Below are 18,197 nucleotides of genomic sequence, written 5' to 3' on the forward strand. Positions count from 1 at the left end.
ACGGTGAGTCTCCCCGTGTCCGTAATTCCTTCCTAAATTTCAGCTCCCCTTCACAATTTGTTGCCTTCTGCTCACTATCTAGTGCTTTCAGGTAATGCTTTTTCGGTATTTTTGTCCAGAGTTTACGTTACTGTCTACAGGAGGCTGGGTCTGGCTGGGGCTTTTTCAGCCATCCTGGAAGCAGGAGCCTCCAGGTGGTCTCTTTTTGGATACATGGCCCCGCCCAGAATTTTGGTTCAAGTTATTACTTTATTCTGACCAGTTAACACATCTTCTTCACTCTGCTTTATAGTCTAGAAAATTGTACTAAATAGGGTGGCCTTGTTGGAGCGTTGACTGGAAATGAGAACGTGAAAGTCTGTCCTTTTGGAGTTTTAAAATGTGGGCTGTTACGGAGGGGACGTTGTCATTCACAGTGTAGTCTTGCCCACTCAAAACATTGCCCATCTCTACGCTACATACTCACTTGTTTCTCAGTCTTGTGACAGCCAGGCCCTTGATTCTTAATTTCTAGTTCTCTTCTCTGTAAAGGGTACAGCTCATTTACACAGGGAGCCTGGGAGGCCCTTTTTGAAGAGGTGATGTTTGAGCAGAAGCCTGAAGGATGTGAGAGAATGGACCACGTAAATTCTGGAGGAATATACAGAGAACGGCAAGTGCAAGAGGCTTGTTGGGTTCAGGACATGGCAGGGGGACCCAGTGTATTGGGGGTGGAGTGATAGACTGGAGAGTTTGAGCAGGTCAGAGGAGGCAGAGGCCAGCACATGTAGACCATGGTAAGGATTCCAGGTTTTATTCTCAGTGCATTAGGGTGCCAGCAGAGGGTTTTGAGCAGGGAGAAATATGGTATGTGTGCGACCGTGGGGAAAAGAGCAGGAACAGTTCAAAGGCTATTGCAGTAGCCCGGGTGAGGGGTGCCAGCGGCTTGGACGGGGCAGTCGTGGTGGAGGTGGTGATTCAGAGATAAGCTATCACGCCGCTCTGGGAGACTCCGAGGTCTCTGGAGGTGAGGCCAGAATGTGCCATGTTTCCAAAATGAAAACTGTAGAGATACGAGGTGATTTTTTAGCCCTTTTCCCTCTTTCCCAGCCCTGGATACTAGAATTGAACAAGGAGGGTTCTGTTTTGGGAACTTAATGTCATGCCAGCGTAGTTATTTTAGTACTGTTGCCCCAGTAGTCTACTAAGGAAGACTGGAAGAGAAACTGGCTGTGTCGTCAGCTCAGTCATTAAGATTCAGGCTTGGGCCTCTGCCAGCCGGGCAGTTGAAGGCTTTATTTCTGGCTGGACCTCAGGCAAGAGTAGAGATAATTCTAAAGCCTTATTCTTTAGAAAGTTGATACGTTTTATTTTTTTTGTCTGTGCCCACTCTACTTTTAAAAATATTACTTGAGGGCTTCCCTGGTGGCGCAGTGCTTGGGAGTCCACCTGCCGATGCAGGGGACACGGGTTCGTGCCCCAGTCTGGGAGGATCCCACATGCCGCGGAGCGGGTGGGCCCGTGAGCCATGGCCGCTGAGCCTGCGCGTCCGGAGCCTGTGCTCCGCAACGGGAGAGGCCACAGCGGTGAGAGGCCCGAGTACCGCAAAAAAAAAAAAGAGTACTACTTGAATGTGTCAGATACTAATTTTCTAAATTCTAGGCAAAGCTAACAGGAGAAACCTTGTCCAGTTTCTCTAGGTCCGAGACTGTACAAAGTCTGGTGAATTCACCAGGTATTGGTACGTCTGGTTTTTTGTTTTGTTTTGTTTTTAAATTTATTAATTTATTTATTTTTGGCTACGTTGGGTCTTCGTTGCTGTGCACGGGCTTTCTCTAGTGGCAGTGAGCAGGGGCTACTCTTCGTTGGTGCTCAGGCTTCTCATTGCGGTGGCTTCTCTTGTTGTGGAGCATGGGCTCTAGGCTCATGGACTTCAGTGGTTCTGGCTCGCGGACTCTAGAGCACGGGCTCAGTAGTTGTGGCGTACGGGCTTAGTTGCTCTGCAGCATGTGGGATCTTCCCGGACCAGGGCTCGAACCCGTGTCCCCTGCATTGGCAGGCGGATTCTTAACCGCTGCGCCACCAGGGAAGCCCTGGGTTTTTTGTTTGTTTACAGTATTTTACTTAATAATCAGGTGGCTACAGTTATAGCTCTCTTTTTCTGTTTGAGAATGGGCTATGGCTGTGAAGAATTACATAAAACAAAGTTACCAGAAATCAGAAATTAATAGCAGATATTATAGATGTGTGATATAAAGGAATTGCTGAAAAGTCATGTTGCATAAATGATGTACTAACTGCAGTAAATCAGTCTTTAGATAATGTCCCCCCTCTTAGTTTATATGTACTCTTTTTTATGAATTCAAAGTAAGGAATCTGAGACAGAATTTTATTGCTTTAGGTCACTTGACTAATTAATACCTAAATTAGAACTTAGGTATTAATTTCTAGTTCAGTGCGTAGTTTTCTTTTTTCACCAAATCTAAGTTTCTTGGAAAGGCACAGCATGTGTGTGTGTGTGTGTGTGTGTGTGTGTGTGTGTGTGTGTGTATGCACACACACACACTCATACATACATAGATACATAGTATATATATTTTACCAATTCAAGTAGGAAAAGGTTTTACTAATCTCATGTAATTGCTAACATTTTTGGAGCATTTTCAATGTGCTAGGTAGGCACTGTGTCATGCTGTTTATATGCATTCTCTCATTTGGTGGTGAACCTGTAACCTATGCTGTTTTACCTACAGTTTCACAGGGATCATTGGCAACTTTTTCTCTTATAAGTTGAGACCATCTTATCTCATAACCTAAAACATATACTGTTTTTTTTATAATGCATTAGACTCAAATTTAAAGTTATAAATGGAAAACCAGTTTGCTGTGTTGCCTTCTTATTCCTTTTCCTTCCTTCTTTGCATTTCCCAGTTTTTGCCCCTACCAATCTGTTTATTAAATGAATGAGCTCCTTGAAAAATCAAGAAGTTTTGATGCTGCTTCTTTTTCAGTTGTCTTTTCTGTTAATAACTTTCCACCCAGTCACCTCAAGCTCTGTTTCACATGGGTCCTCACAAGTAGGTACACATGACCATGTGCTTCCTCTTGGACCTCATTTTCTTGCTTCCTGAGCTCTATGATGGGTTACTTTTTCAAGTTAGAGGAAAGGGGGGGATGGAGGACAAAAGTTAGTTGTTGTTTACCTTTATTGCCTGTAGGATGGCTTGACATAAAGTTCATTCTCAGAAATGGATTCATTACAGAAGTGTATTATGCAGGTGCATGTATTGTTGGAGATTGTTGGGTTTGGCTGGGCAAAATTTGATCTTAAAGAGCAAAAGGACAACATTATACGTGTATTTAAGTTGATGAATTTAGTAGGTGGCATTATGTGTTTGTATGGTGCTTTATAGTGTCCACGTACATTTTCAAATTTTACTACTTCCCAGGTAATGTTCTACTTTTTAGCGTTCTCTGCTCTTGATCTGCCGTATGACTTAGGTTGCTTCACTTAATCTCTTCATGTCCTATTTTTCTTTCCTACCAACTTCAGAGACATGCCTATGGCTCGTCATGAGCTGCTTTCAAAAAGATTCCGTATTTAGGTAGTTCTTCTGTTTGAATCCAGATTCATTATTCTGCTTCACTTGAGCAACTATCACTTACTAAATTGTTGAAATGTTCCATTGTTCCTTGTAAATAGCAATAACTACTTACATTTTCATCCCTTAGATATTGAGATATTTGCTATTAATTGGGACTCAGACTTACCATGGTAGCTAATTAAATACTTATGATGTGAATTGATACTTGGCTAATTAATGTGGATTTGCTGATTCTGCCTGGATTTAGAAACCAAATGCCTGGTTAACACACTAGGAGAAAGGACCCTATTCGAGTAGCAGTTCTTTTATTATTCATAAACTCCAGAATTCCTCAAGAACCAGGCTGAGTGTTAATTGAAGATACTGATTGATTTTTGATCGTGCATACGCTTTATACATTTGCACATGGTAGGATTCTAGGCCGTGCTTGTTGGACTGTTCCGTTGATGATGAGAAGAAGGGCGCCTTCCTGAATGATGGTGAACAGAGAACTAGGGAGACATCATCAGGGAGTGTTGTGTGTGGAACAGGAAAAATGAGTGTTAGTGAGCACCACTTCTGGCCTGTTGTAGGTTGATGGATTTTTTTGCTATAGAAAACTAGATTAGATACTGAGAGGTTTCAGTATATCCAGTGTTTATAGTTTTGATATATAAACTTCTCAAGTCTTTATTCTGTATTCTGAAAACAGGATGGACAGGGCCAAATTAGGTCCTATTTCCTGTTTATTCGTTTATTCATTCATTTATAAAACACTTGTTGAACATCTACTGCATGCCAGGCACTGTGCTCCATACATTCTAGTCAGTGTCATACCAGTATTTAAATCAGTAACTTGAAGGTCAGTCTTCATGTTCACAAGTTACTAAGCTATAATCATAAGGCATGAAAAAAATAGCCACTGTTGAGGGAGGGGGGAGTGTTGTTTTAATTTGGAAAAAAACAAAATAACATAAAAAAAAAAGAGAATATTTCCTAAATGTGACACATTACTTCTGGTTGCCTCATTTCTTTCACATTTGATCTGCCCTTTCTCAGATCTGCCCTTTCTCAGATCCTTTCTCAGATCCTTAGAGGCCAGTGCTGATCTGCATGTCTGCATTACAAATACTGGAATCTTTTCCTTGTTCTGATTTTGGTGCCAGAAAGGACAGCAGTTGGTTTGCTTGGCTTTTGTCTAGCCATTAAGCACTATAGCTCTGAAGCAAATTTGGTAGAAGAAAGCTTTTACTCCCCTCACCCTTTAATTTTAGTTTGTATTTGCAAACTTTGTAAGGTGGAAATCTCTTTTGGTTTATGGGGAAAAGGTGATCGTGCTTAAATTATGAGTTACATTTATTCAGAGTTTGCTTTACTGTCTCCTGGTGGTTGACTGTAAATCAGGGTGTCTCAGCAGTGGCACAGTAACATTTGGGCTGGATAGTTCTGTTTCAGGGGGCTGTCCTGTGCACTGTAGGATCTAGCAGCATCCCTGGCCTCTGCCCACTAGATGCAAGAAACTCCCCCCGCCCCCCCAAGTTGTGACAACCAACAACGTCCACAGATATTGTCAAATGTCTCTTGGGGGGCAAAATCACTCCTAGCTGAGAACCGCCACTCCGAATCCTTAAAGCAGACCTACTGACCACAGTTGTTTGTGAGCTAACCACAAGTAAGCTGCTGCCATACTTGACGTTGTGTTTCTCTGAATCCTTAAAAGTTTTTCTTTTATTCTGATGGATGTTGCTTCAGTTCCCTAATCCTGGGGATCTTACTGTCATCCCAGAGGAGTTGTGCCAGGATGAGCAGAGATGATGGTACATGTGATGTGTTCCTGGAATCCAGAAGACTTGTTCTTAATGGACCTGCCCCTTAATGGACTTTAATAGACTTTCTCAGAAAAACTGCATGTGGAATCTAGGCCAACACATATTTGATATGAGGCCTTCAGCTCTAAGTCTTCCAAAGGACAAGCAGGTCCTCTTGGTTGGATTTACTCTGTAATTAGACAAAAAGTTTGGCTATGTTCTAGGTATCAAATCATGATCATTTTAGTTTTTAATTGTTGTTTCTTGTTTTTATTTATTTATAAATTTATTTTAGGCTGTGTTGGGTCTTCGTTGCTGCACACGGGCTTTCTCTAGTTGTGGCGATCAGGGGCTACTCTTTGTTGTGGTGCGCAGCCTTCTCGTTGCGGTGGCTTCTCTTGTCGCGGAGCACGGGCCCTAGGCACGCGGGCTTCAGGAGTTGTGACACTTGGGCTCAGTTGTTGTGGTGTACGGGCTTAGTTTCTCTGCAGCATGTGGGATCTTCCTGGACCAGGGCTCGAACCCGTGTCCCCTGCACTGGCAGGCGGATTCTTAACCACTGCGCCACCTGGGAAGCCCTTGTATCTTGTTTTTTTTTGTTTTTCTTTTTGTGGTACGCGGGCCTCTCACCGTTGTGGCCTCTCCCGTTGCGGAGCACAGGCTCCGGATGCGCAGGCTCAGCGGCCATGGCTCACGGGCCCAGCCGCTCCACAGCATGTGGGATCTTCCCAGACCGGGGCACAAACCCGTGTCCCCTGCATCGGAAGGCGGACTCTCAACCACTGCACCACCAGGGAAGCCCTGTATCTTGTTTTTAGACTAAGAGGTTTTTTGTAGGGTTGTCAAGTTTGGCTGAATTTTTGCACACAACATGGTGCTGTGACGATTTAGCAGAGAGGTTGCTTACTTACGTTCATACACGTGACAAGTGGTAGAATTGGAATCTGAACGCAAGTTTTTCTGGTTGACTTCAAAGCCATGCTTTTTCCTCTGTACCAGCGCCTGTCAAAATGTAATGTGCATAGGACTCGGGGATCTTGTTAAAATGCAGGTCGGTCCTGACTTGGTAGGTTTAGGGAGGGCTGCATTTCTGCATTTCTGGCAGATCCCAGATGATACCCGTGTTGCTGGTCTTTGGATTGTATTTTGAGTACTGGAGCTCTGTACTATGTTCTTGGATTGTTAATTGTGCTGTAGGTAATCCTCCTGGTGGTTAACTCACAGAATTGGTAATCTACAATTGAATATTCAAGAATTGGATGTTTCACGGATTTTTTTTCTCATTTTAAGCTATGTGTATTCCCTGGTAGAGCCGAGGGACAGCAGTACTCACCTGAACTGGCAGCGTTGCAGGTCTGTGTTAAGTGAATGCCGGGCACATTAGGACAGTAACATGAATGACCTGAGGGTAGCTTGTGGGGCAAGCGTTCGAGTGAACAGCTGCCGTAGTCTGCTGATTCTGGGGTGGACGTTAGTTTACATTTCCACATCTCTGAAATTGGGTGTTTCCTAAGATAGACAGCATTTTACCATCACCAAGGTTGGCATTTGTCTTCGGCTACTTCTGGCCACCCTCCCACTCCCTGAGGTAGAGCCAGGCAGATACCGCGGTGAGCACGTGGCCTTCTCCCCCTTCTTGCTCCTCTCTTTTTCCTGACCCAGGGTTCAGTGCCTTTGTTCTGTCACTGCTGAACCCGAGCTTGGGAGGTCTGGGCTACAAGCTCAGGGATTTTTATATTGGTCAAAAGTGCTGTAGGGCAGGGCTTCCCTGGTGGCGCAGTGGTTGAGAGTCCGCCTGCCGATGCAGGGGACGCCGGTTCGTGCCCCGGCCCGCGAAGATCCCACGTGCCGCGGAGCGGCTGGGCCCGTGAGCCATGGCCGCTGAGCCTGCGAGTCCGGAGCCAGTGCTCCGCAACGGAAAAAAGTGCTGCAGGGCAAGATGGGTTTCTCTGCCTATTGCTTGGCTCTCTGTAGTAGCAAATCTGTTACAGATTTTTCCTTGTCTTGGTAGGAACTCCTCCAGGACTCAGGTAAAGTTTTAAAAAGCTCTTTATTAAACATTCTAAATGATAAACTGTTTCACCTCTTTATTGTTTGGCAGCATTTTTATTTCTTGATGGTACACGAATTAATAATACATTTTCCATGGGGCTTTCGTTGGATGAGATTTATAAACATAATCGAAGTTTAGCAGAGAAGCACTGATTTGGAGTTGGGGTTATTAGTTAGAGTCTGGCTCTGCCACTTGCCAGTCGTCCACATGTAAAGTGAAAGTTGACTGATCTCCAAGGCCCTTCTGGCTCTGAACTAATTGGATTCTAAGTGTGCTAGAATGGATTAATTGAAATATGACGACTCTGCCTTAAGAACACAGAAGAAGTGATTACTTTTGACGAGGTTGGGGAGTGACAGGAGGCCTCTGAACTGGGTCTCCAGGGGGAGAATAATGTGGTAGAGGAATAGGAGAAAGAGTATTTTAAGCCGAAGGGACCATACTCGTGAGGTCATGGGAGTACCTTTGAAACCATTCATAAACTTTTAGACTCTGGATAAAATTACATTCCTTATGCTACGTGGAGGTTAGCCTCATTACAAGTAAGGTGTTTTGTTAAAAGTAAGATGACCCTTCTTGGCTTTCCAAAAAGGTGATTGCTCAAGAAGTTCTCTTTGTTTCTGGTTTTTGAGAATAAAATGATGGTTCCTCACTAGCTGGATTAATTAGGTATAGAAACCGTAAAAATAAAATGAGCTATCAAAGTACTGAGTATGTTCATCCTTGTTTATTTGAGTTATCAGGGACAGGGTGAATAATAAAGCTACTACCCATGTTATAGTAAACTATGCTTAACCTGAGGCAGGTTTAAATAATTTTTAAAATCATAATGTAGTTCTACCATTTGGGCACTAATCTTTGTTTTGTGAAGAAATTGCTGCTTTTCGTAGTGGGTCACTTTGGATAGAGATTCTTTGAATTGGGAATTTCTTTGGACACAAAAGCTGTTAGTTTTACTGGATCAGGTACACCTTGAAAGAAAAACCTCTTGTAAGTGTAGTCAGTGTTGCAGGTAGGAATTGGAAAAGTGAAGTAATAAGTAATTAACCTCAACCGGATGGACTGTCCTTTGTTCTTTTATACCAAAGAGAAAGGCCTTAAAATTGGGGGTCAGAAATTACATAGACTCAAGGGAGTTCTGAGTTTGGTTTTAAAGGGGATTCCAGGGCTGAGAATCATAATCTCAGTTCTACTCTGCCACCTTGTGTTCTCTTGGGAAACTTATTTTTAATTTCCCTAGACTGTGTTTCTTGCATACGTAAAATAATCCTCAGCTGTAGCTTGTTTCACAGAAAAATTAGTTAGCAAATGAATACAGCTTAAAATGTGAAATCTTTATACATTTGCTGAAATATGAGGCAATTTCTGTTCCTAAAAGGCGTATGCTAGATTTTACAAGTGGTAGGTAAGCAGGCGAAATTATTCAGGATGTTTAGCCACAGTCTGCTTTGACCTAAAGGCAGTTTTGCTTTTGCATTGAACGATGCAGCATTGACCGTTAAGTGTTTTTCCTTCCTCGTTACAGGTGGTCCGTACTGAGAAGAACAGTTTGAACAATCGATTCCTGCCCTGGAATGAAATCGAGACAGAGGCCATCCTGTCTATTGATGATGACGCTCACCTCCGCCACGATGAAATCATGTTTGGGTTTCGGTGAGGAGCTGATTTTCAATTACGAAACACTTTTGTTTGCAAGTGACAGGAAGCTAACTCAAAACCTGGATTAGGCAGAAATGAATTTCAAAGCTGAGACATCTTATTGGGCTTAGATATCCCACTTTGAGGGAACAGTACAGGTGAGAGAATGGAGTAGATCAGGGCCACTCAAGGTGTGTCCTGGACTGGTACGCTGGCCCATGAACAGTTTATTACCTGTCCACAGTGAGGTAAGTACAAAAATTGAGAGTAGGCATTTAGAAACTTTAAAATATTTACCATGACATCCAAGTGTGAACTTTTTTCTTACAATTCATTTTTTGGGTAACATTTATTGAATATAATTCATACATCATACAGTTCACTCATTTAAGTGTACCATTCAGTGGTTTTTAGTATAATTACAGAGTTGTGCAACCATCACCAGAATCTAGTTTAGAAATCTTCATTACCACCAAAAGAAATCCAGTACCCATTAGCAGTCATTCCCCATCTTTCTCCAGCTCCTCTGGGACCTTGGCAACCATTAATGTACTTTGTTTCTCTATAAATTTGCCTTTTACAGACATTCCATATACATGGTACCATATAATATGTGCTCTTTGGTAACTGGTTTCTTCACTTAACATGGTGTTTTCAGGGTTCATCCATCTTGTAGCATCTGTCAGTACTTCATCCATTTTGTATGGATGTACACATTTTGTTTGTCCATTTATCCATTGATGGACATTTGGGTTGTTTCTACTCCTTGGCTATTGTGATTAGTGCTGCTATGAACATTCACGTACAAGTTTGTATATGAACATTTCCTTTCTCTTAGATATATACCTTGGAGTGGAATTGCTGGATCATATAGTATCTCTTCGTTTAACATTTTGAGGAACTACACTCCTGTTTTCCAAAGTGGCTGCCCCATTTTATATTGTACCAGCAGTGAATAAGGGTTCCATTTTCTCCACATCCTTGTCAACACTTGTTATTTTCCATTTTTTATTTATAGCCCTCCTACTGGGTGTGAAGTGGTATTTCAATGTAGTTTTGACTTGCATTTCCCTAATGACTCATGTTATTGGCTATCTTTTCATGTGCTTAATAACAACGTCTTAACAAGGTCTATTGAGATCCTTTGCCCATTGTTATTTGGGTGGTCTTTTAATTATTGAATTGTAAGAGTTCTCTAGAACTCTTACATTCTAGATCCAAGTCCCTTATCAGAGATATGATTCGCAAATTTTTTCTCCTGTTCTGTGGGTTGTCATTTCACTTTCTTGGTGGTGTCCTTCAAAGCACAAAAGCTTTTCATTTTAATGAAGTCCAGTTTGTCTATGTTTTCTGTGGTTACTTGTGTTTTTGATGTCATATGTAAGAAACCATGTGATTCATTTTTACTGTATTTTACAGAAGCATGAATAAGCCAGGGGAACATCACTTGTTTGCCACAGGTAGTTTGAGAAGCACTGGAGTAGATACCCTTGGAGATCTTGTTCAAATTAAGTACAGATCCAGGATGGAGAACTCTTTTTCTCTGTGCTTTTGTTCCATTCACTGAAAGCCTGGCCTGACCCCTAGCTTTCAGGCTTCCTTTGGTTTAAGTGGATAAGGGCAGATGCTCAGATGAAAGGAGCAGTGGCTTTATTGCTGTATTTGTCTTAGGTCCATCTATAAAGAATTATTTGACATATTTCTGACAAATCAGAACATCTGTTCTTCCTCTCCCTCACCCAGCCTCTCATTTCCTTTGACTTCTTCCTCCTACTATATTACTGAGGCAAGAGTCTGTTGTTAGCAGTGATAAAAATCCCACTGGAATGTGTTCCTCTGTACCATGACCGTAAGAAGCCAGCTCTCTTTACTTGTTTTTACGAAAGGAAAAAAAGCCATGTGATGGTTCCAGAAATGGGCTTTTGCCATCACAGTTGTCGTTATTAATGGTGGTGGGGAGGGGAGGGAAGGTGGTGTATTTCTGGTACAGCATGATGCAGTTTAGAGCCTGCTAAAGGACTGGGAGCTGTGAACAGAGTCATGGGATGTTAACAGGAGAATTGCCAATCAGCGCTAGATCCCAAGAATGATTAGATAAAGGGTCCTGCTTTGATGAGTTTGAAGCTTATTAAGATAGCTGGCACTTGCTATCTTCTATGGCTCTTGATTTAGGAAGATTTCTTTTTAAAATTAATTATTTATTTTTGGCAGCGTTGGGTCTTTGTTGCTGTGCACGGGCTTTCTCTAGTTGCGGCGAGCAGGGTCTACTCTTCGTTGCAGTGTGCGGGCTTCTCATTGCGGTGGCTTCTCTTGTTGTGGAGCACGGGCTCTAGGCGCGCAGGCTTCAGCAGTTGTGGCATGCAGGCTTCAGTAGTTGTGGTGTGTGGGCTCAGTAGTTGTGGCTCGTGGGCTCTAGAGCTCAGGCTCGGTAGTTGTGGCATGCGGGCTTAGTTGCCCCACAGTATGTGGGATCTTCCCAGACCAGGGCTCGAACCCGTGTCTCCCACATTGGCAGGTGGATTCTTAACCACTGCGCCACCAGGGAAGTCCCTAGGAAGATCTTTGATCTTTTCCATTTGTCAACAGATTTCCAAGTGGTGAGAGAATAATAGGAAGCCTTATGACTGATGATATTGAGTATCTTTTCATGTGCTCAGTGACTGTTTGTATATCTTCTTTGGAGAAATATCTATTCAGATCCTTTGCCTTTTTATTATTGAGCTGTAAGAGTCTCCTAACAGTCATTTGAAATTTGAGGTTTAGCCTCTGGTTATGACTGGTGAATTATCTCTGGCTCGACTTCTAAACCTTTTATTGTCCTGACTCTGTTCTCATTTGTTTGGGCATCCTTTGATCTAAAAACTTTGTTTTCGAATTAGAGTTTTCATCTTTTCCAGATTAGACTTTTAAGGACCCTCCATACTGTTCTCCATAGTGGCTGCACCAATTTACATTCCCACCAACAGTGTAGGAGGGTCCCCTTTTCAAAAAGATAAATGCACCCCAATGTTCATTGCAGCACTATTTACAGTAGTCAAGACATGGAAGCAGCCTAAGTGTCCATCAACAGATAAATGGATAAAGAAGCTGTGGTATATGTATATACAATGGAATACTACTCAGCCATAAGAAAAGAATGAAATAATGCCATTTGCTGCAACCTTGTTGGACCTAGAGATTATCATACTTAGTGAAGCAAGACAGAGAAAGGCAAATAACGTGATATCACTTATATGTGGAATCTAAAAAAATGATGCAAGTGAATTTACTTACAAAACAGAAATAGACTCACAGACATAGAAAACAATCTTATGGTTACCAAAGGGGAAAGTGGGGGGAGGGATAAATTAGGAATTTGGGATGAAAAGATATACACTACTATATATAAAATAGATAACGAGGACCTACTATATAGCATGGGGAAGTATATTCAGTATCTTGTAATAACCTATAATGGAAAAGAATCTGAAAAATAATATATATATGTATAACTGAATCACTTGTAAATCAACTGCACTTTGATTTTAAATAAATAAATAAATAGAAATTCTCCCTCTGGCAAAAGATAATATGGATCTTGGCAAACTTCAGCTTACACAGCAAGGAAGGAAACAGGTATGTTCTTAAGGGACAGATAAAGAGACCCAAGAGAACTGAAAACATATGTCTGCACAGGAGCAGTACATGAATGTTCGTAGCAGCATTATTTATAAGAGTCAGTGAGTATAAATATGATTCTACTTACATGAGGCATCCAGAGTAGTCAGATTCATAGAGACAGAAAGTAGGTGGTGGCTGCCTGGGGCTGGAGGAGGGCAAGAATGCCGAGTTAGTGTTCAGTGGGTCAGAGTTTCAGGCTGGGAAGGTGAAGAAATTCTGGAGATTGATGATCATACAACAGTGTGAATATACTTAATGCCATTGAACTGTACACTTGAAAATGATTAAAATGGTAAATTTTATGTTACATACATTTTGCCACACACCAAAAAAATCAGTTGTCAAAAAAAACTAAAAGAAGTATAAACAGCCCAAATGTCCATCAACTGATGAATGGATAAACAAACCGTGGTGTATGCATACAATGGAATATTATTTAGCAACAAAAAGGAATGAAGTTCAAGGGTGAACCTGCTACAGCATGGGTGAACCTTGAAAACAGGCTAAGTAAAATAAGCTAGTCACATAATATATGAGTCCATTTATATGAAATGTCCACAACAAGCAAATCTGTGGAGACAGAAAGTAGATTAGTGGTTGCCATGGGATGGGGAGGGGGAAAATGGGGAGGGACTGCTAATGGTTATGGAGTTTCTTTTTGGGGTGATGAAAATATTCTGAAATGAGATAGTGGTGATGGTTGCATAGCTCTGTGAATATACTAAAACCCAGTGAGTCGTACACTTTTAAGCTGGTGAGTTTTATGGTATGTGATTTATGTCTCAGTAAACTTTATTTTCAAAAAAGGTGATAGTGTAAGCTGTATGAGGAGGGATGGGGTTGTGGACTGGAAGGTAGGTCTCTCTTCCTGGATCCAAGTATCTCTGTCATCTTGGCCCAGAATTTTTTAATTCCACCACTGGATCTGATATTGATCTTTTTCTCTGTTTGCCATTGCTCTGCTTTGAGGTTTCTTTTCCAAAGGGAGCTAATCAAAACCTTTTTCCTTCACCATGGTTTGGTACACATTCCTTAATATTTTATTTTGGAGAGGAGGAAAAGGCTTACATAATATCATAGAAACATGGAATTTGGAAAAGACTATTGTTTTAGATGGTCAGGAAGCAAAATCTCACCTTATTTTTTAAATACATTTTTTGATTATTAGTTGATTTTACCCTTTATTTTCTTACTGCATTTCAAATCATTTGGTTCTTAATGAATCAGAGGGAGAAACATGGAAATATAACCAAGAAGGATGAGCCTGTCTCTTTGTGTGACGTAGTCCATATTACTTTAATGTACTCAATATCTTTAATATACTGATCTTTATTCAAAACCGTTTGCCTAAGTTTTGAAGATCAGAAAAATCAGTTTTAAATTAAATATTAGCAGTAACATGACCTTTTGCTTCATTCAGGTAACTTATTACATCGTTTTGAGTCTCATAGGATTGCAAGAAAAAGAAATCATCGTTATTTAAAATAATGTAAATATTTGAATTGTCAGGTTTTTTTTAACTTGACTATATTAATATGGAAATGATGGGCCACAGTTTGTGCCATGAGGAGGTTGAATTGATGCACTTATTTCAAAGGTGATAGTATGTAAATCTGAAATGTTAACAGAAGAACGTTAGTCGTGACTCACATTCTTCAGTGGAATAGTATCTTGATTTCATTATTTTAAAATTTCTCTTTAGTTGTTTGGCAAAGTTGAATTTATCCAGTGAATTTTCTTTAAGTTTGAGCTATAGAATTACCTTTGAAACTTTTTCCCTAACATATTTTGTAGGTAATTGGAACATTAACACAGTTGAAAAATAATTCATTAAAGATGAGGTGTACTGAAAAAAAAAAAAAAAAAAAGAGGATAAGGTATACATACCAAAGCATCATCTATGATACTGCACATAGGTTGAAAATACTTAGTGCAGCATAATTTGAATATAATGTTAAGGAACTGGTTATGTGTAACACTTTTATACTTAAATTGATAGCATTATTTATAATTGATATTTTAACATGCCTAACTTTCCGATTCCACTGAGACCTTACTATCTGAAAGTCCTGATGCCTCATCCCAAGGACTTGAGCCTTTACTTGCATTTGTCTGGTGCTTGTGCTTCCATGCTGATTTTTTCCTTATTATTTAACATAATACCTAGTTGGGCATCGACAGCCTTTAACAAATTGGATATGTTGCCTTTTGATATCATGTAGCAAAGGATAGTCTACCTTATTAAAAACTGTATATATTGACTTAAATCAGCCAAATCTGATAATTAAAATAGTGTTTCGCATTCTTTCTTCTGCTGATATTTCGGGACTAGTAGGATCAATAAGCATTTGAAGAGATCAGTATCTTTAGGAGTATTGATATAGCATTTGGATATGCCATTGGTATTGATTAGCAATCCTTACCTTCTGTAAATGTCAAAATGTATTATTAAAACATCTTAGAGCTTTTTAGGTTAGTAATTGGGAGTCAGTTTTAGGAGATAAATCAGGACAGAGGTAGGGATTTGGGTGGGATGTGGCAGAAAGCCCATTTAGACAGCTGCGAAGTTGTGATAGAAGTTGTAGTGTCTCATCTGTTGGACTAGATTAGTCGCTTTCAAACTTAATAGGAGAGGAACTCTTTTGACCTGAAATCTTACGTGTTTTAGGAATTGAAGTTCCACGAGTGATGAAGGAGTTTCTTAGGCAGTTTAAATCACCGTTGGGGTGAGGTGGAGTGGGGAGGTGATGATGGTCTATTGTTTATGGGACCCCCGAAGCACTTCTGCGAGGATGTAGGGTGCTGTGGAACATAAGTGCTTTCAGCTCTATGATTTTAGCCTGTGAAACTGATTTTATTTGTTGTACCTTACCTATAAATTTGAGGATGTTATAAAGGTTTATCCTGGAAACGTTGAATTCTCAATTTATTTCTTGCATTTATGAAGTCTTCCATTTGTATGGTTCTGTAGACCACTTCTTTTCATGCTGTAGGTTTCTACCTGAGCTCTGCTCAAATCAGGAATTAAGACTGTTGCCCCTAACTCCAGGCAGCAGTCTCCTATTTAGACCAGTGGTCTCTAAGCTTTTTTTTTTTTTTTTTCTTCTGGCCGTGCCGTGCGGCATGTGGGATCCTAGTTCCCCAACCAGGGATCCAACCCCAGTCCTCTGCAGTGGAAGCACACAGTCTTATCCACTGGACCACCAGGGAATTCCCCTCTAAGCTTTTTTTTATAGTGTACCCGCTCAGTAAAAGAGAAGTTAAGGATGTAATACACATAAATTATATACAAGTCCTAATATGTCATACACATTAAAAATAAACCGTTTTAGAAATTAAATAAGATTAAAAATAAATAGATATAAAAATCATCTTCTTCCTGCTTCTTAGCAGATTGCTATACTTATCCCATTCTGGAGACCTTTAATGACTTAGACCCTTAGATCCTTAGATCCTTTCTGTGTTATTCCAACTTTTTCCTTCTATAAGGGCTGGAGAGATGCTGGCTGCCAGAAGTTAGAGGATCAATAAACAGGTACTTACTAAGGAAGCTGTGGGTGACACTGTTTGTTTATTTTTTTATGGCCACGTGGCTTGTGGGATCTTAGTTCCCCAACCAGGTATTGAACCTGCGCCCTCAGCAGTGAAAGCACGGAGTCCCAACCACTGGACCGGAGGGAATTCCTGACACTGTTTGTTTTTATCCTTTTTATCTTGTGATTGATACGGTATATACAGTTGTTTGTTTTTTTTTTAAAAGAAGTAACAGCCCAAAGAGTCAGAGTCTGCAAAATAGAGGCAATAATTTTAAACGTTTCTGATAACTTTAGAGCTTTGTACTCAGGAGTGTGCATATACTTGTGTTTTTTGAGGGTGTGGAGAGAAGCGCGGGACCGCATTGTGGGTTTCCCTGGCCGTTACCATGCGTGGGACATCCCTCATCAGTCCTGGCTCTACAACTCCAACTACTCCTGTGAGCTGTCCATGGTGCTGACAGGTGCTGCCTTCTTCCACAAGGTAAGAAAAAGCTGGTAGGATTGACACGAACTTGGTAGGAGTTGAGCCTTTGTGGGGCAGTGAAATGCTGCTTTAAAGTTAGCTCTGCTAGCGCTTCTTATATATCGCTTCTCTGCTAGAATTAAGTTATTTCTGTTTTTAAAGACAGTGATCAAGATGATTAGAGCAACGCTAGAATAAAAAGTCCGGATGAGAAGGCTGCCTGTATAATTGCACATAGGTCAATAGGAAAATCAGTATATCTTCCCGGGCACTGGCTCTCCCTCTGTAAAATTGAGGGCATTGGGCCAAAATGTTGTCCAGTTTCCCCACAACCATTCCAGACATGACCTGGTCAACAGAAGGCTGAACCTGGCCCTCTTCTGACGCAACCACCTCTATCCCAAGCCCCACCACAAACCTCTGTCTGTTGGGGCTCTGCAAGTTCTAGTTGATTCCTGAGAGCTTTTAATTTTCATGTTGCCTCACATCCTGGTTTTCGTTGAAAATTCACTGTGCAAATCCTTCCAGTCATTACTCCTCTCCTGTACTGTTGTCGCTAAACTGTTCTGTTTTCTTGCTCCTGACTCATCTTCCCTCTACATGTCATCTGTTCTGTAAAGTAGCCACTGGCCACATGTGGCTACTGGGCACTTGAAATATGACTAGTCAGTGTTGAGATGTGCTCCACGTATAAAGTACGCAGCAGACTTTGAAAACTTAGCGTGAAAGAAAGAGTGTAAACTATCTCAGTAAGTTTTTATATTGATTGCATGCGAAAGTGCAATTATTTTGGATACACTGGGTTAAATAAAATATATTGCTAATTAATTTTACTGTTTCTTTTTATTTCTTAAAAACGTGGCTACTAGAAAATTTAAAATGACAATTGTTACTCTCAGTATATTTCTGTTGGTTAGTGCTGCACTATACCTTCCCTCCCAAGTCCTCCCTCTGGGTTCTGAAGAATCCCTGTTTTGAGGTCGCCAAACTGCCTCCACCCCCCACTTCACAGCGCACCTCCTCCATCTCCTTGATCTGATTGAAACCTGACTTGTCTCCGAGGACAGTGCTTTCCTTTTATTCCTTCCAGGGCCAGTGATTGAAGCTACTCATTTCCCCCCATTTGTACTTTGGAGCAAGGTGTAGAGAACCATTTGCACTGCTTAGTGGTGACACTTCTAGACAGTTACTTCTCACCTGTCATGTAAAATCTTATTTGAGGTTCATGGTGTCTGTCTTGTTGCTCCATCTGCCAGCCTCCTACTAATCATCCCTTCATGGTCATCAAAGATGTTAGCACCTGGCCCATCACCCTGATCTCCGCTCCATGCCCTCCTGGAAGACCCATCCAGCGCACTGTCTCCCTGTAATTGTTGAAGTATCACAGGGTTCTACTTCTGTCTAGCGCTCTTCTTTTTTTAATTTAATTTTTATTTTATATTGGCGTAAGTTGATTTACAATGTTTTAGTTTCAGG

The 18,197-nt window shown here is 41.1% G+C and overlaps 1 protein-coding gene across 4 annotated transcripts in view; it reads left to right on the forward strand.

Annotated features, from left to right (window-relative positions):
• Nucleotides 1-18,197, forward strand: part of EXTL3 (exostosin like glycosyltransferase 3) — a 126,042-nt gene that overhangs the window by 88,350 nt on the left and 19,495 nt on the right. For 3 of the 4 annotated variants that reach the window (XM_082842624.1, XM_082842623.1, XM_082842625.1), the window contains exons 4-5: nucleotides 8,950-9,077; nucleotides 16,595-16,739. In XM_082842624.1, the coding sequence (XP_082698750.1) occupies nucleotides 8,950-9,077; nucleotides 16,595-16,739 (273 nt within the window). Of the gene's footprint in view, nucleotides 1-8,949; nucleotides 9,148-16,594; nucleotides 16,740-18,197 lie in introns of those variants that run through there. The other variant, XM_082842626.1, reaches the window with a different exon arrangement.

This window comes from Leucopleurus acutus (assembly GCF_964270905.1).
Source record: "Leucopleurus acutus genome assembly, chromosome: 7".
Classification (NCBI taxonomy): Eukaryota; Metazoa; Chordata; class Mammalia; order Artiodactyla; family Delphinidae; genus Leucopleurus; species Leucopleurus acutus.